The following is a 17,962-nucleotide window of genomic DNA, read 5'->3' as shown; positions in this document are numbered from 1 at the left end:
AGGTGAAGCTTATCTCCGCTGTGGCTCTCACCCCGAAACATATGGCTGGCAGAGGGAAAAGGGTTCCGTCGACTAGATTCGAACCAGCTACTGTTTGCGTACCGGCCCATCATATCAGGTGTCGCACGGCTGTAAAGTCATGGCTAGCCGAGCGCGAAAATTATGACCCGGCCGAGATTCGAACCAGTGACCAGGTTCATACCGGGTTCGGACGCTACCGACTTGGCCACGACGGAACGATACAACGCACTACTTTCAGCGGCATCTTGACCTAAGCTGTGACCGATGCCCGAAGACACTTGGCCAGCAATGCAGGGAAAAATTTACCGCGGATGGGATTCGAACTAGAGACCACCCGCATGATCTGCCAACGATCACGCTTTAACACGCTCGGCTACCAGCTTTCTTCTACGGGGCCGAGGTCTAAGCTCGGTCATGCCCATCGGGAGACAAAAAGCGACAAAGAAAAAATTTGCCCCGCCCGGGAGTTGATCTTAGGGCCGACAATTTTGGTTCGGATGAAGCTGCATGCGGTAATGTCGACTGTCTGTAGCTACAACTGTTTAACTACAAAAGGGGCGTGTGGCTAGTGGCGTCGGACATCGTATGTTGCCCCATTTGTGACCACATTTTTGTGTCCATAAACAGGGACGTGTCTACTACCACTTGTCGCCGCAACATGAGTTGTCACTTGGACGCCTGCGAGGTAGGCCACGGCTTCTATTCAAGGCGTCTGTAGGGACGAGGACTTTGGGTTTAGGCTCCTTTTGACTCCAGGCTCATAAATCCTTTCTAAAGCTAAGAAGTGACGCCGTGTCAATCTAGGCGTGGGTCGACGGTTGTCGCTGAAAACGCCTGGAGGGTAGGCAATGCTTTCCTGAATCGGGCCTCCGCGGCCCCCTGTCCCTCTGAGCGCCTGGACAAGGCGAGAGCTTCGGAGAGGCATTGATATCTTTCGTTTTCGCTTTAGTTCTACGCGCTGTTTATTTCTGGTAGATATTCTAGCATTGGCGGAAGTAATGAATTCGTCTATAGACGGTCAAGTTTAAGCTGACCAGGGCACTGTCGGCTCGTGTAGCTACAAACAGGGTCGCGATGCATCATCCGGTAATTCCCTTCTCATGGAAGTTTTTCGCGGACTTTTCCTTCTAGGCGTGCGCATGAGCGAGGTGCTCGTGGCCCAATTTGCAGCTCAGCTGCTTGTCATCCTGGGACAGATCGCCCTCGTCTTGCTGGTAGCCTTCGGCATTTTCGGCAACTTGCTGGCTGGACCCGCCGTCCCCTATGTGTTGCTGTGTCTAGCGCAGGGCGTATGCGGCATGTGGTACGGTGAGTGAGTGAGGGGAGAGGCAGCTGATCATCTATACTTGCAGATTCTTATTATATCAGCAATGAGAGCAATGAATGAACAACCGAATTTTATGATTTACTTATTTTATTTTCAGGACTCTTAACGGCCGTCATTTTCGACTCCACTACAGCAGCCTCATTGGTTGGAACAGGGTCGTACTTCACACTGATGTTTATGAGCAGTGAGTATTATCATACCGAATATAAGTCACCACTGCCCTCAAACAGTACAACACATTGTTTTTTTAAAAATTTCAGGTATGCTCTGGCCTCTAGAAGGGATGCACATACTCATGCGACCCATTGCCACCATTTTGCCAATGACATCTGCGACCATTTCATTGAGGAATATTGCTTTGAGAGCTTGGAACTTATATCACCCAGGTGTATATGTGGGCTTTCTTGCTACATTTTCATGGACAATAGCATTTATACTTCTCACATTCTTTACAATAAAAATCAGATTTTAAGCCAACCTGTGCACATATTGTAAAGGTTCCTATCTAAAGAAGACGTAGAAGTAACAATTTCAGATCTTATAAGGCACAAAGATAATACATAGTCCCAAAAAATGTGTAGATTGCAAAAACTCAATCAAAACAGTAAAAAGAAAATGAACGTACAGCAATCCATTCAAATAAATAAAATCAGCATAAAAAGTAAAACAAAAAACAAAAAATGATGGAAAAAAGCCAGTTCTACAAAGTTATGAAGGTTTGTAAACTTCGTAAGCTGTTAGCTTCTTATTCCATCAATAAATATTTCACCAACACAACAATATAAAAGATAAGAACCATTTTGTTTTGCCTGAAGAGTCCTTTCAAACAGCTGCTGACAGCAAAAGTAGGGGAATAACAAGCAAAAAAAGACATTTGTATGAGAACAGTTATTATGATAAAATAACAATTGATATTAGTTTGATTTAGTTTACCATTTATGGTGGTTGAGTCCTTTCAAGCAAAACAAAATGATGAAACAAATCTATAGTAAAATATTATACTTGACATATGTATTCAGATTCTTTTTAATACAGTACAATCAAACTCCTTGAAACTTCAAAAGAAAAATAACTTGAATACTTGAAACAAGGTGACTTGGAAATAACATTTTATTTACTGGTAGCCGTACAAAGTAATATCACTTATAAAATAGGGAGGAACAAATATCATAATTGTAATAATTATTATGTAGTTAGTCTTAGGCTTCACTTACTACCGCAGATCATCTCAATCTTTTTTCTTACAAACAAGAGATGAAGGACTATCTGTTCTCCTTGGAGCTTTAAAGGCTTTCTTTAATGACCTTCGTGGCTGGCAAATTAATATGGGAGATATTGGTGGAGGATCTCCGTATTTTTCAAGTTTTGCTATCCTTTTTTCAACAGCTGGTGAAATTCCAGCACTAGAAGGACTTTCAAACTGTGAGTCAACAGATAATCTTTGCTGGGCCTTGACTTCTAGTTCAGAGGAGGAATTAGGATTACTTTCATGATGGAGAGCAGAAGTTGATGTTGACACTGGTGTGTTTTGCTCTGTTGAAGAAGGTTGAACAGCATTGGGGATTCTTGGATAGCCAGCTGGCGATGAAAGTATCTTGTCTAGCTTGTCATCACACGTTTTGCAGAACATCTTTATGTCCTATTGGACGACAAAATCAAGAAAAGATCCAGAAAATGGCAAACCATTGATACAAGAACAGTAATCAAACTTAGATTTAGGAAAGAAAATACTTACATTGGATATAGAGCGCCGGAGGTTCTGCAAAGCAGTATGCAAGTATGCTGGTTTGGGATTTGTTGTGAAAAATGAAAATTCACTTACGTATACACTAGGAATAGCTTTATTACCAGACCCTGCCCTCCACTGCAAGTTAGTAGCAGCAATGAGGGCACGGGGAGTGATTAAATCTTCAACAGCAAACACCTTAGAGGAAAGCAAAAGAACTTTGAATTTAGATAACTACAAGATAAATTGATTGGTATATACACCATATAGGTACACTGCACTAACCTTTATTCCTTCCCAGAATGTAATACCTAAAATATTATATTGAGAGTCACTGACGTAAGCAGTTTGAAAGTTGGTTGTATTTCCTGGTGTCTGTGGTGCAGGAGTAACTCTTATCACAATGCCTACAATATCCAACTCTCCGAAGCGAGGTGAACTTATGGTTAGAGATGATAAATCAAGCGGAAACACAGTTCGTACAAGATCAGACTTTATCTCTGATGAATTGTCTACATGGTAACGGGTTGATCTGGAGGCAGACAGCTGCAAATCTCCACACCTGTAAGAAAATTCAAATATGAAAATTAAAAAAGGTGCATACTGAAGGAGTTAAGGTAACTTCTATTAAAGTACCTTAATCCGCTTGCAACAGCACTAAAGATGGTAATTTTTTGTCCCTCTTTAAAAACTGACGATATATCTTCAGAAGGACGCCAAACAGACAGCATGGCTGAGCAACTCTTACTACTGCTGCAGTCTATTAATCGCACCTGTCATAATTTCAAAACAAATTAAATGACAAGATTTATATTGTTTATAACTCGACAGGAAGACAGACAGATAGACTTCAATACCTTCAGAATTGCAGTGACCTGACGTTCTTTATCAGACTTTCCTGAAAGTTTTAAATGAACTCTTGCTTCCATTTCACTGCGTAATTCTTCTTGTCTCAATCGCTGATAGTCTGCTATTATTCCTTTCTGCTCCTCATTTAACATGCACTTGGGTAAAAATTAAAAATTAATAAAATTCTTAATTTAAAACTAATAAACCAAATCTGTAATGATTGAACTTCTTACCTGCACACTAAGAGGATCAGCACTACTTTCCAGAATGTTACACAATTCTTCTCCAGAGGTAATTGATGATAGATTTTTAAGAGAACACTTCACTGATTTAATCTTCTTTTTTGAATGTTCCAGTTGTAGTTCATTTTGAACTTGACTGTAAACTACTTCAGCTAACTGCTGTCTTTTTTTTTCTGATTTAGTCATTTCTTTGGATTCAGCTCGCTGGGATCTCACAACTATAGTCAATAAAGATAGATAGATAAATATAGATATATAAGATAGATATGGATACTTATACTGTAATTTGGGGATTTGAGGGGGGGAAAACAGAATTTTACCTGTTCTCTCTTCAGTTTTCTCCATATATACAATGGGATAGACCCGAGCAACATATGCTGAAAAACAGCTCACAACACCACCAGAACTAAGTATAGAGTCCAAGTCAATTTTGATAGGGCCAGGGTTATCTTGAAAACCTAATTTAGTATACCAGCGAGCACGACGGGTAGAATTGCTGCACAACTTGAGACGAATGTCAGGACTTGCCTAAGAAAAAATTTATAGAAAATGAGCAAAAGAGAAAATCGCACATCATTTTAATCTTACAGAAAATTTCTTTACCTGAAGGGGAGAACATCCCTCTGAACAATTAACCAGTTCTGCACCATGTGTTATGAGTTTTGTGCCAACTTTGATCATTCCCTTTCTCACTCTGTGTTGCATGTCCGGATCTATTGTGGCTATTATGCTATACCAACCATCAGTAAGTTCCAGTTCTACTTGAGGACTCTTTGAGTCTTTGCCCTGAATTGAAAAAACAGTAATACTGAGTAAACCATTCATTTTTCTCAACTACTTCATCACTGTTTTGAAAAAGGTTGATTCTTACTCCTATGATACCAGCAACACAAAATACAATCCGTTTGGCTGCTGAATCATCATGTTCTAGAATGCGGCAGAGAGCTGGTCTTTGACAACGATCCACCTCTCTATCATAGCGATATTTTAGTTGCAACATTAGAGTGTGGGGTAAAAGACATCTAGCATGGTAAAATTAAAATTTTAAATTGCATGAAAAGTAAATAATACAATGCTTACAGGAAATCGTTTTCATCAATCATACCTCTTTCCAAATTGATATGGCAATGTCCTTTCTAAAGCTGCAAGTTTCCATACAATCCAACGGTAGTGATTCTTCACCCAACCACGGGGTACTAAAGACGGATCTACGCCTGGACTTGCAAGGAAAGCCCTAGTAAATTCTTCAACACCAGCGGTCCCTTGAGCATCAAGAACAAGAAGGGCTCCATCTCCAACAGGAAGACCAGCTACATTTTCCTTGCATATATCCTCACTGAAAATTGTTTCAATATTGGTATTAGTAATTTTATGTTTTTTAAAGACAGAAAATTCAATTGCTGAGTGGGCAGTGTTACCTGTAGTAGTCCCAAGCAGAAAAACGGAATTCTGCTGCGGTATCTGCATTAATGGACACCACTGCTGTCTGAAGTCCCATTTCAAAGAGCTGCAAAGAAATTTATTCAAATCAATAATTTTGTTTATTATGTGGTCAATATGAATATCCTGACTAAAATACTTGTGCTCACCTCATGAGAGAGAAAGTTTGCTGGCCGACCGAAATCAATCATTTTTCTTCGTTCAACGCAAGGGTTATTCCCTGATCTGTTGGCAAACCAAATTCCAATACGAGGTTTGAGCAATTCTCCTTTAAGCTCAGCAAAATTTTCTACAAGCTGTTTTTGTTCCTCTGCAGCTCTTCTTCGCATTTCTGCTACTTCAGGACGTAAGTCTCTGCTTCCAGAGGGTGTTGATTCAAATGAGGAATATAGAATATGTGAGACATACAGATTGGTAGCTGATTTTCTCTTCTTTGCCTCGGGTTCATTTTGCGCTGGACTGGATGGGGATCGCTTCAGTGGTTCTTTGTTGTTGGTAGTTTTGTATGGAGTTTTAAATCCTGAAGCTGAACAACTCAGATTTCTCGCTAATGTTCTTTTAATCAATGGCGCCTGATGGAGAGGCTTAGTAACTTCAGAAGTTTGTTTATCGCTGCTAGTACTTGTTGGTGTTGCACTACTTTCCCTCAGTGGAGCAATGCCAATACTTTTAGCATTTGGAGTATCAAGTTCTGCAGATGATGTGCCTCCATGGTCAAAAAGCTTGCGAGATGGGGGAAGTTTAGAAGTCTCTTTGACATCACTAGTTCGTGTAATATCTTGGTTACATTTGCTGTTCATTCTACAACCTGAACTTTCTCTATTTAAAACAGAATTAGTAAGAGGAGAGGGTTCGGTAGAAGTAATTTTTGGTGGAAGTGAAAACCGAGACTTATTGCAGTTCTCAGATAGAACTGGTTGCCTATCCACAGATGAGTTTGAAGAGAGGCTTAGTCTACCCTTACGGGTTCTTCTCCTGGTACCCATACTGTCGCTTCTGACCAAAATAGGGCTTGTTGGTGCAGGAGGCTGACTTTTGTTTTCTGGTGCTGATGAAAGAATTGGTTTTAAACTATTGAAGCGATCACTTACCATTGAAGGACTGGTTTTGATAGTTCTCAAAGCATTTGCTGCAACATCCATAGACTCTGCTTCATCAAAAAACTCATCATCTGCTAAAAATGCGGCAGTGCTTGCTGTTATTTCTTGAGTCAAACTTGATTTTGGCATTTCCATTGACACATATATTTTTGAGTCTTGATTCAAACTGACATTTTGGTTTTCTTTGTTGTTACTGGGAAAGCAAGAAACATTCACGGCATTTGCCCCTGCAGTCTTTGCTAAACTTGTGTTTGACCGCAAAGATTTACTAAATGATTCAAATGATAATCCAACACCTGAATCATTTGAAACTGAATTAGTGGTTCCAAATTTCATATCTGACACTGATAAGACATGTGATCCTGTTGTGTTAGTAGCCTGTAAAGGTAGTTCTTCAAAAAGATTTTCAGCTTTTTTCAAAGCTTCCTTTGAAATGTGAACACTTTTACCACCAGCAGTGGTGAAGCAAGACGTTTTATGTGGGCTGTTAAAAGAATACTTTGGTTCAGCAGGCACACTTGTCTTCAACAATGCACTGTTTTGAACCATATTTAAACTCTCAGATGGTGATTCGTCAAGAAGGTATCGGGCCTTCTCCATAGCTTCCTTGGAAACCGGGACAGCTTTACCAGCTGCCGTAGAGAAACCAACTAACTCTGTTGAGGAACCAGCACAGTTCTCTGGTAGAGTAACATGATTTTCTGAAGATTTGTTTCTATTTGGATCAGAAGAATTATTTTCTTCTGAATCAACAGAAGAATCAAATGGTAAATTCTCAAAAAGAGACTGGGCTTTGCTGAGAGCTTTCTTTGAAATGTGTACAGACTTTCCCCCAGCTGTTGAAAATGCACCCATCATGAAGTCTGTAGAATTTTGTGCAACAATTTCACACTTATTGGTCGAACTACTCAAAACTGGATTATCATTACAGCATTCACTCATAGAATCATTGGGTAAGTCATTAAAGATATTTTTAACCTTTGTCATGGCTTCTTTAGAAATTTGAACAGCTTTACCACCAGCAGTTGAGAAACCAGCCATGTTAAAAGTTCCCTCGGATATCTCTTTTTGTTTTGTTGTAATTTTTGATGCAGCAGTATTTGAAAGTTTTGGTGCAGTAACAGAAGCTTTGGCTTTTCCTTCAATTCCAAGATGTCCTGGAGGAAGTAATTCTTCATTAAAAATACCCTGTACTTTGTTTAATGCTTCTTTAGATATGCTGACACTTCTCCCGCTTGCAGTTGAGAATCCCTGGACAGTGTATTCCTTACTGCTGTTATTTCTATTATGAGTTGAATTGTTCTCAATATGGGTACTTCCATAACCATTGTCTGCTATGGACTCTGAGCAATTCATTTCAAGGTCAAATTGACTGAAAATTTTCTTAACTTTATCAAGAGCTTGCTCTGACACATTTACAGCCTTACCACTTGCTGTTAAAAATCCTTTTTTTGATGGACTGTCTGCATCTCCTTCCATAGAAGAGGAAACCACAGAGCCTATTTCATTGTCAACTTTTTTCACCGGTGATGGTTTAGACATTTTTAAAGATTTTCTACTTCCGAATGATGTCCTTTTACATTGCTTACTCACAGGAGCAAATGATTTGCAAGTCTGTGCACTAAGGTTTTGATCCCTTAACATATTGGAGGGTGCAGATGATGCGCGTAAAAGGTGTTCTGATTCAGAAGTACTGTCTATTGGAATGTCATCAAAGAGGTTTTTGATCTTTTTAAATGAGTCTTCAGAAATATCTACAGCTTTTCCACTTGCGGTTGAAAAGCCTACTTGTGCATTGCTCTGGCTGTTTATTTCTTTCAAAGTCAAAACTGAACTTTCAGATTGATCCTCCTCTCTCTTGATGGCCTGCTTAGACACAGTCAATTTTTTCTCAAAACCAGATAAAATATTAGGGTCTTCAGCTGAAATATCATTAAAAAGATTCTTCACTCTGGCCATTGACATTTCTGATACAGCAACTCTCTTCCCACTGGCAGATGTGAAGCAAGCATCATCAGTATTTTTAGTTTCGTCTTTTATGGGGATAAGGAAACCCCCAACTTTCAAATCACTCAAAGACTCTTTAGTGCTATGTGGGAAATGGTCCCTAATTTTGTCAACAGATGGTTTTGATATACAGACTTCATTTCCATTTACAGTTCTGAAAGGTGTTTGTTCTGCATTCTCAGAGCCAAAGGGTCCAAGTCCTGATGCATCTTGGGCAATTTTAGACTTGTTAAAATTCCATTCACTTTCCTCTTCAGCTTTACATGCAGTTGAAAAACCTTTAGACGTTTCAAGTTCAACAGAACTGTCATTTGGCTTCCATCTGGCTAAACTGGGTTTGTTTCCAAACAAATTATTTACAACATTTAATGCTTCTTCTGATATGTTCATTGAAATTATCCCAATATCTATTTTATGAGTTGAAACAGAGTTTTCATTGACTCCGCAGCTATTTAAAGTACTGCAAGATGATATTTTTGACTTTTCTTCAATTTCTTTCTTTGAAGCACTGGAAACATTTTCAAGACAGACCCGTTTGTTTTCAGTAGTATAATTACTATCTTTGACTTCTACAGAACTCCGTTTTCTATCAACCTTGCATGACATTTTATTTATTGATGGTCGATCTAGGCAATCATCATTATTTCCTGACTTTAGGTTCATTAACTCGTCATCTGTCTCACACAATAGCTTTTTTGCCTGAGCTAACTTATCTTCTGAGACCAATATACTTTTACCATTTGCAGTACAAAACCCATGAGAGGAAGAGCCTAGAATAATATGGCTGGTTACATCATTTTTACATCCTGCGTTCACAGAGGACTTGGAGCTCTGACTGTCAGATGCACTATTTTTAATTTGCAATTCTTCTTTTAATTTGTTACAGCCAGGGTCCTCGATTTCATGCCATGGTTGAAAATTTTCACCATCATTGACAAGTTTAAGAAGTTCTTTTACTTCCTCTTTAACCTGGTCATCATCAAAACTGGCACTAAGAGATTTATTGGATTCTTTTCCTGTATTGGTTGAAGTAACCTGTTTCTCAGAAGAACAAGTTTGTGGAATGGCCTCCAACATGTTGTTTGAAGAGGGGTGAATATCCTTCATGGCCTCTTTTAGGACACTCAAACCTTTGTCAATTGCCTTTTGAGAAAGTTTGATTTGATTTCCATTGGCTGTTTGAAACTCTGCGGATGGCAATGGTGAGGTGTCTACACGCAAAAAAGAGTGGTCAACATTTGGCACAGAGTGGTCTTCAGAATTCACTGCAGTTAATGATCTTTCCAGAGGGATGTTTCCTTCACTTGGAGCCTCACTCATTTCTCCTTGTAATTGGCTGAAGGCCACTAAATTCCCCGTGGATTTTACAGTCCTCTGCTTAGAACTACTTGGAGCGCTATGAGATTCAAGAGCCAAGACAGAGCTAATAATTTCCTTCATAATCTTTTTGGGTTCCGTTTTGGTTATTGAATTTTCAAAATTCTCCTCAGCTTGTTGGTCAACAGAATATGAAAACTTTCCCATCTGAGAAACAGAAGATTTAATTAATTGTACTTTTGTGGTAGGTTGGAACTCTTCACTAAATATTGAAGTGTTCATAGCAGCTAAATGTTCCATAAAGGAGTCATCAGGAATAATATCATCTGTGCTATTCACTTTAGTAGAAGATACTTCTTCTTCCTGTTTCACTTTAGTTTCAGGGGTTTTGAATACTGCTTCCATTGAGTTACAGGCAGCAAGATTGGTGGAAAATAGCAATCTTTTTCTTTTTGTATCAGGCTGCTTCTCTTTCTCTGGTGTTACAGCAGGAGACTGCAAAGCACTTCTCAACTCCTGAGCTTTACAAACTTCTTCCAAAGCAGTGACGGAAATATCTTGAAGAAATGAATCAGCATTACTTAACTCTTGTTTGTGAGGAGGACTTGCATCTTGTGGAGACTTCCTTCTCTTTCCAATATTTGGAGTTGATTCAGCACTACAATCCTTATTACTGCCAGAATGATGAGACGACAAATTGCCAGTTTCATCAGCATTGTCAAATAAATCTTCATCTCCTTCAATCAGACTGTGATTTGGAGTTCTTTGGAAGTCACTACCAGATAGAATAGGTGAACCTCTAGAAATTTCATTTAGCAGTTTGGGAAACTTCATTGAAGATGCACCTTCCTGATGAACACTGGTTGTAGCTAGAGGGCTCTCAAAACAAGCTTTAAGATCTAGCTTTTTGGTAAATTTGGGTGTTTTAAGAAATTTTTCACTTTGAACATTTTGAAGGTAATCAGCATCTGCACTGATATTCAGTGAGTGGCAATCACCCGTGTCATTGGCATCGGTAGAAAACAGAGCCCGAGGCTTAACCTGTGACCAAACCCAATAGAACACAAGAGCTAAGTAATTATTATACCACAAAAAACTAGGATGACAGTTTCAAAGGGTGTTTGATTTCAAAGACTTACAGGCACACCGCAATCTTCACTAGGAAGAAGGACATTACGTTCCTCTGTGTTCAAGTTTGAGTAGGTGACATTGCTTGCCAGAGGTGTAGCCATTGAACTAGTCCAAGAAACATCAGCTGGTTGAGGACAATTAATTAAGTCATTTATAGCACTTGGAATGACTTGTTGACTGTATGCAGTAGAGGGTAGGCTGACAAATATGTCTTCCTCTGAATCTGATCTATGAGATGATAGAGCTTCTTCTGCAACTTCATTGACAGATGCTTCAAGTACTGCCTGTACAGTTTCTAACTGTTGCGAGAAAAACACATTTTCGGGAGATTTTTGAGGACTTCTACAAAATTGAGAAGAATTGTCATTATTGAGAACACAGGAGGAGTATAGTCTGATAACACACCAAGAGAACTTACATAAAATTTTCTAAAGACCGTCCAGCAAGCGGCAAAGAAAACTCTTGAGGAGGAAGGTTTGAGGTAGACTTTCCTGAAGAGAAATCCAAAAATACAGTAATAATGAAACAAGTACGTTGCATTGAGCATGTAGTTGTACGTTGATTGTTAAAATACTCACGTATCCTGCTCCTTCGACAAATGTGGTTAGAATTAAACCTAAAATTGGGTGTATTGAAAACAGGACTACTTCGAAAATTGCTTTGTGTACCTTCCTCTTCACATACTGCTTGCTCTTGTTCATTCAAAGCACCTGTAGCACATTCCTTGTCTTCATCGTATTCCAAAAATGGATCTATGTCCTCCTCCTCCATTATACAGGCGGTGGCAGCGATTACTGTACTGTCTGTCTGAATTTGTCCTGTCATATAACAAGAAAGAACCACAACAAGCTTTGTTCAGTTGATTAGTTGAAGTAGTTGAAGACAACCGAATAGATCCTCAGCTTTCGCACAACGTATCCTTTACTTTGAAGCTAAAGGCTCGAGAGATCGTCTACAGATACCAAATTGATTGGTTTTAATAAATAAAGAAAGTATGAATTGAAGGATGAAAACGAACAATTCGCACGCTCTGCTAACCTCCGAACGCAGCAAATTCTAAACAACGTTAAAAAAACAAGACATGTAGTGTCAAAGAATGTCAAGCACTAAAAAGGTGTTTATTGACTTGTTGTTAAAAAGATCAATCAATGAAAAGTGGCATAATCTATTTCGTGGAATAAAATACCTCAATGTATTCCTGTTATTAAAAAAGTCATAGACTGCCGCCAATATTAAAAGTGTTGCTGTTGCTACACTAGCGCCATCTGGGTTGTTTTGATTTGACTACTACAACATTCGACCGGCACTTTGGGCTAGCTTGCTCGCGTATCGCCTTTCAGCTCCAGTTTGAGGAAGATATTGTTGAATTTGGTTATCAGCGGTCCTTGCGGGCCATCCTTCTTAATCTCACATTACATATCTATTACCCAAATCGAGTAATCATGACTTCAGTGACTACCAATCCTTCCACCCTTCTACCTCTAGGTTAGTGCCAATGTCATTTTTTCCGTTTTTAACACGATCTCCAATTTTTAACGGTAGCGTTTAATAAGTTCGAATATTGTGAACTTTTCATTCAGTTTTTTTTTATATCTTACATATTTCCATCAAAGCTTGTCGGCCGATATTTAAATACGGTCATAACCTCTCCTTGCTCCACTACCTTGATTGTAACAGTTGCTGGTTTTTCTTGTTTCTTTTGTGTCAATGATTCATTATTTTTTTCTGTCTTTCAGAGTTGGTGGATAAGTGTATAGGATCCCGAATCCACATAATAATGAAAAATGATAAGGAAATAGTTGGCACTTTACTGGGATTTGATGACTTTGTAAACATGCGATTGGAAGATGTCACAGAATACGAGGCTACCCCCGAGGGAAGAAGAATCACCAAATTAGATAATATTCTTCTGAATGGCAACAACATAACTATGGTGGGTAATACAACATCTGCTAACCATAATTGTGTTGCTCTAAATTTTCTATCTCAATTTTTCTGTTTGCAGTTGGTGCCTGGTGGAGAAATGCCGGATGCATGATTATAGGCCAAAAAATTATTCTTTGTCACTTTTTTTTTTACCAATCAATTCTTTCTGAACCTTGTACAGTAAAATTACTTCTCTTACTTCAAGAATATGTTCTGTTCACTTATTTATAAATAATTAAAGGTATATGAACCAGGTTTGACTGTTAAAATTTCATTTGCATGGCAATTTTATTTTTCAATTGGATGCTAAGGCAATCTACAACTTCAACAACATTTTAAAAATTATTTCAAATAACAAAAATAAAAGCTTGAATATTCACTATATACATAAATATAACAAGAGCGTTAAAAACTCACTTTCACATAAATGACTAGTACAGATGCAAAAGGGCCAACTGATTCATGAGCATTGGATTTGTTCTAATTCTTCCAATACCTGTTGAACTGTAGGTCGACATTGTGGTTGCTGTGACCAACACCTCTGAATTAATGATAAAAATCTCTCATCCTCTGGGCAGGAAGCAGGTGGAAGTTCGGGACGATACTCATCAGTAACCACCTCCACAGAAGAGAAATAGGCTATTAAGATGAGATGAAGTTTCTCCTTAACTAGGAGGTAATAGCACCCAACTTACTTTGTAGATTACTGTGTGCTCCCGGTGACCCTTATAAGGCGATGTCCCGGAAATAAGCTGCCACATGGTTATACCAAGGGAATAGACATCAGCAGCAGCTGTTGGTTTAATTCCCTGTAACACCTCAGGAGCAGCGTATCCTACTGTTCCCTTTGTAGAAGTTAACGAACATTAATAACTACTGGTATCACACTATATTAATTTTTGACTATTGACATGATATCACTTACCTGCAGGTATTGTCTTTCTGCTCCTATGAGTGAGGAGCAACCAAAATCACACAACTTACAATTGTCCATGAAATTTTCTACTATCACATTTTGAGGTTTGATATCAAGATGAAGAACTCCATGTTCATGGCAATATTTCAAAGCTGAACTTAACTGTACACTGTAACTATAAAATAATTCAGGTTGAATATACTGACGTATGATATTACAACTTAAACAATGTCATGAGTTGCTGATGAAACTGCTAAAATTGTACCTTCTTCTCTTTGATAGTTGGTCTTTCAGAAAATCATGGTCAAGAAGTTTCTGAAGTGTACAACCACAAACTCTCTCCATAATGACAACCCCCGCAATGTCATTATCAGGCAGTACAACTTTCAACATGGAAACAATATTAGGGTGGTGTAAGTTTAAGCAGTTCATTTCATTCCTAATTTGCCGCATTGAACCAGTGTTTGGTTCAACAATCTTCACAGCAACAGTTTTCCCTGAATACAATGACAAGAAATAAAGAGACAATAAAGCTACTACTTCAAGAAACTAACTTCATGGCAGATTACCTTTATATAATGCTTCCACGACAGTTCCAAAACTTCCCTTGCCAAGAAGAAAAATGCCACAGTTCTTTTGCTTATACCTAATCAACGAATCAGTTCTGTCAGGAGTGTCAAAAGAAAGACAAGTACGTCTGCATTCATCAATGCTTTCCAGAACATCTACATGTCTCCCCACTGATTGAGCAAATGTATGGACTCCCAATGATGCTTCACCTCCATCACTCCAAGGCAATTTACGGACACTTTTGAATTTCTTGGTGATGTTAGAAGTTGATTCAGCTAAAGGACTCCTGTACCAAAAATATATCCAAAAGTAAGAGATGTGACAGATTAAATAATTCGCAAAATAGAGTCAGACGTACTTGGCTTGAGAGCTTGGAGTTAAAACACGAGCCACATATGGGCTTAAAGATGGAGAGCTTTTCAATGACAGTGATTGTGGACTCCTTGATCCTCCTTGAGCACGTCGAAGTACGACACCCAAGGAATTGTTCACAGTTGGTGACGGCGACACAAAAGCACTGGCACTGGCAATGTTCCTAGGACTTACTACTTTTCTCATTGAAATCGAAGCCGAAGCCATGGTTGACGTAAGCAATCTTCACGAGGCGATGGGGATGATACTTCGAACGATTGATCCAAACCAAACGCGATTCGTTAACCAACTAATCAAGGTGCAACTAATCAAAAAGTGCAGAACTCACCCGCCTCTTTTGTAAACACTCCGCCTTGTATGAAAGTTGTTTTAAGGCCCCCTTGCGAAAGCTGGCCAACTACAAATTTTCAGAGTTCTCTGACCAATCACTACTAGTGTGAAAAATCAACAAGATTTTCATTTAATTTTCGTAAAATCTTAAAAGAAGATATCAGCAATCGGAAGAGAAAATTTCATTCTTTCACAGTTGTTGTTTGTTGGGGGAAAATATTTCAAATGCGAATGTTGGCACAATCAGGTCAAAAATGAAGAGAAGAAGGAAGAAGTTGTTATGTTTCGGCATAGATAATGAATATCCGGTAACGGCCTAGCCTTTCCTCAATCGGCGTGTAGTGATCCGCAAGCACAACTCGTGTAGGTTGAATCAATTTTACAAGTTTCTAGTTCTAAGTGCAGGAGTAAGTCTTCGGCGCCTGATAGTTAAAACAAGGAAATTTGCGCTGTATAGAACGTGAAGATGTAGTGGTGCTTACATCTTGTTCTTGAATTGTTGTGGACACGTGGTAGTTCTGCGGTCTGTTCGGCTTGCTAGATTTACGATTATCGTGTCGGGCACAGGCACTTGCTCGACTATCTCGCGGGTATTGTATCTTCGACACCAACTGTATACCATTGGAGTGAAACAGTTACTGTATTAAACATTTGCTCCAATATTTGCCAAATAGTGCCTTGTTATTGTCAGCGTCACGGCACGGTGTAGGTTATGTTGGTTTGTGAACTGGGAAGGGGGACTTTACCTTCATTTTCTGGCTCAGTGTTTCGTTTCGTTGGTGGATTAAACTCTATTTCATCACACTGTGACTTTATTTTTTGCCGGTGTCAATATTCCGTTCTGTTTGTAAAGTGATATTTTCTGTGGTTTCAGCCATCATGTCAGAAGAGAACTGGGGTGATGAAGCCGACGTTGCGGCGGCAGGCGCCACAGACCTTGGCGCTGCCCCCACTGCCGAGATGCCAGAGGTCAAGCTCTTTGGCCGCTGGAGCTGTGATGATGTCCAGGTGTCCGACATGTCCCTCCAGGTAGGTCCCTTGCACTGAAGATAGACGATCAACCTTAATTTTTAAGAACAGTCAATAACTGTTTAATTTTCTTGTAAGGATTACATCGCTGTCAAAGAGAAGAACGCTAAGTACCTACCTCACTCAGCTGGTCGCTACGCTGCCAAGCGCTTCCGCAAGGCACAGTGCCCTATTGTGGAGAGGCTTACCAACTCACTCATGATGCACGGCCGTAACAACGGTAAGAAGCTCATGGCTGTGAGGATTGTCAAGCACGCGTTTGAAATCATCCACCTGCTCACTGGAGAGAACCCTCTCCAGGTGTTAGTAACTGCCATTATCAACTCTGGACCTCGTGAAGATTCCACACGTATTGGTAGGGCTGGTACTGTCAGGCGACAGGCAGTTGATGTTTCCCCCTTGAGGAGAGTAAACCAGGTATGTGCAGTTTTTAGATTTATTTTATTTTACTACCATTGGCATTTTCTTAACTTTTGTTCATTACAGGCTATCTGGCTGTTGTGCACTGGAGCACGTGAAGCTGCCTTCAGAAACATTAAGACGATTGCTGAATGTGTGGCTGATGAGCTAATCAACGCTGCAAAGGTAATTATGTCTTAACAGTATTTGTAGCAGCAACTGTTCTGAATTCAACTAACTCTTATTTTTATATGTTTAGGGCTCATCAAACTCTTATGCTATCAAGAAGAAGGATGAATTGGAGCGTGTTGCCAAGTCTAACCGTTAAGTGTTGTTGTCTGCTCACGTCAATAAAAGATGTGAAATTACCCGTGCTTTTCATTTCCTGCAACTCCTCTCCGGTCTTGCTCAAGCAGCACATCAATCATTCAATGAATTGCTTCCCAAGTAATCACATTAAACTAGTCACAGCAAGACTTGAAAATTTGAAATTTCTATAACATATTGTTATTCTCACAAGTTCTTTTTAATATGAGAACACACAACCAAACTCCATTTTGAGGTTTGCTGGCCTGAACTATTCAACAAGGTTCCTAGTACATTTTCAAAGTGATATAATTTACATACTGGGGGCTGCTGCCTTCTGGACCCCTGTTAGGATCTTTACTTACATATCTTCCAATGTCATAGCTGATGTACCAATTTTTGATGCTACATTCTATTGCTATTTTAATGAAAATTCAAATATCACATCAGTATAAGAATTAACTCAGCATTCAAATCTGAAATTAATAGATTGTTGTATTAGTGCCGAATACTAAAATTATTTCAATCAATAGTGGTATATTAGCTTTTTTTTCACATTGCAGGATGTTTTCTTAAGGTGGCAGTGTTTTAGGTAATTACCTTGTACTTGTCACTGTGGTCCTTTTAAAGGTGGGCTGACAATGATTAGAAATTTGCAATGCTATTCACTTAAATCAGGCCTGCAGGGTTCTTACCGGTCAGGGAAAATGATATTGTACTGGAAATCAGGGAAAAGTTAGGAAATATGATAGTTGCACGTCGAGCATGGCATCGTGAACGCATGGGCCAATTTTAGCCATGACGCCTTTGTAAGAATGATAATTATTTTTCTTAACATATCTTACAAAGCATTATTTTATTTTTCTGCCGTTTAGTCCGTTTTCGCCGTAAAATTTGCCTCCTCTCTAAATTTAAAAATGTCAGGGAAAAGACAGATTTTTTTCATCTGGAAAT

At 39.1% G+C, this 17,962-nt stretch overlaps 5 protein-coding genes across 10 annotated transcripts in view; 3 read left to right on the top strand and 2 right to left on the bottom strand.

Moving 5' to 3' along the window:
- The window catches only part of LOC113210744 (serine/threonine-protein kinase mos), an 84,647-nt gene extending 69,383 nt beyond the window's left edge, over nt 1–15,264 (bottom strand). The window contains exons 1-6 of one of the 3 annotated variants that reach the window (XM_052266265.1): nt 14,931–15,262; nt 14,572–14,858; nt 14,268–14,499; nt 14,012–14,177; nt 13,782–13,931; nt 13,502–13,705 (exon numbers count right to left, since the gene is read on the bottom strand). In XM_052266265.1, the coding sequence (XP_052122225.1) occupies nt 13,547–13,705; nt 13,782–13,931; nt 14,012–14,177; nt 14,268–14,499; nt 14,572–14,858; nt 14,931–15,151 (1,215 nt within the window). In that variant the 5' untranslated portion in view covers nt 15,152–15,262 and the 3' untranslated portion in view covers nt 13,502–13,546. Of the gene's footprint in view, nt 1–13,349; nt 13,726–13,781; nt 13,932–14,011; nt 14,178–14,267; nt 14,500–14,571; nt 14,859–14,930 lie in introns of those variants that run through there. The other 2 variants (XM_026428860.2, XM_026428859.2) reach the window with 2 other exon arrangements.
- LOC127749162 (uncharacterized) lies at nt 1,115–1,825 on the top strand. Its single transcript, XM_052266268.1, has 3 exons — nt 1,115–1,329; nt 1,446–1,532; nt 1,609–1,825. Exons 1-3 carry the CDS (start codon nt 1,122–1,124, stop codon nt 1,818–1,820), a joined length of 507 nt encoding a protein of 168 aa, XP_052122228.1. The 5' UTR covers nt 1,115–1,121; the 3' UTR covers nt 1,821–1,825.
- Nucleotides 1,418–12,445, bottom strand: LOC113210742 (breast cancer type 2 susceptibility protein homolog). 3 transcript variants are annotated; one of them, XM_052266258.1, is made up of 16 exons: nt 12,347–12,445; nt 11,739–11,978; nt 11,579–11,651; nt 11,169–11,502; nt 5,755–11,070; nt 5,584–5,672; nt 5,271–5,501; nt 5,037–5,187; nt 4,769–4,951; nt 4,486–4,693; nt 4,157–4,383; nt 3,932–4,078; nt 3,711–3,847; nt 3,360–3,636; nt 3,084–3,272; nt 1,418–2,987 (listed from the first exon to the last, which is right to left on the bottom strand). In XM_052266258.1, exons 2-16 carry the CDS (start codon nt 11,929–11,931, stop codon nt 2,577–2,579), a joined length of 8,166 nt encoding a protein of 2,721 aa, XP_052122218.1. In that variant the 5' UTR covers nt 11,932–11,978; nt 12,347–12,445; the 3' UTR covers nt 1,418–2,576. The 3 variants fall into 3 exon arrangements, with proteins under 3 accessions (XP_052122218.1, XP_026284642.1, XP_052122217.1); XM_026428857.2 differs by lacking the exon at nt 12,347–12,445 and adding an exon at nt 12,199–12,304; XM_052266257.1 differs by lacking the exon at nt 12,347–12,445 and having other exon boundaries at nt 11,739–12,313.
- LOC113210745 (U6 snRNA-associated Sm-like protein LSm5) lies at nt 12,425–13,341 on the top strand. The gene is made up of 3 exons (XM_026428861.2): nt 12,425–12,645; nt 12,897–13,093; nt 13,166–13,341. The coding sequence occupies exons 1-3, from the start codon at nt 12,603–12,605 to the stop codon at nt 13,196–13,198; spliced, it is 273 nt and encodes a 90-aa protein (XP_026284646.1). The 5' UTR covers nt 12,425–12,602; the 3' UTR covers nt 13,199–13,341.
- Nucleotides 15,265–15,476: 212 nt separating the features above from the next.
- Nucleotides 15,477–17,070, top strand: LOC113210786 (40S ribosomal protein S5). Of its 2 annotated transcripts, none has more exons than XM_026428942.2 (5): nt 15,477–15,637; nt 16,149–16,303; nt 16,382–16,720; nt 16,790–16,888; nt 16,962–17,070. In XM_026428942.2, exons 2-5 carry the CDS (start codon nt 16,154–16,156, stop codon nt 17,028–17,030), a joined length of 657 nt encoding a protein of 218 aa, XP_026284727.1. In that variant the 5' UTR covers nt 15,477–15,637; nt 16,149–16,153; the 3' UTR covers nt 17,031–17,070. The 2 variants fall into 2 exon arrangements, with proteins under 2 accessions (XP_026284727.1, XP_026284728.1); XM_026428943.2 differs by having other exon boundaries at nt 15,589–15,681.
- Nucleotides 17,071–17,962: the final 892 nt, after the last annotated feature.

This window comes from Frankliniella occidentalis, unplaced genomic scaffold (genome assembly GCF_000697945.3).
Source record: "Frankliniella occidentalis isolate FOCC.00 unplaced genomic scaffold, Focc_3.1 Scaffold36, whole genome shotgun sequence".
Taxonomy (NCBI): domain Eukaryota; kingdom Metazoa; phylum Arthropoda; class Insecta; order Thysanoptera; family Thripidae; genus Frankliniella; species Frankliniella occidentalis.
The sequence above is the reverse complement of the archived record's forward strand: the minus strand, read 5'-3'. Positions and strand labels throughout refer to the sequence as shown.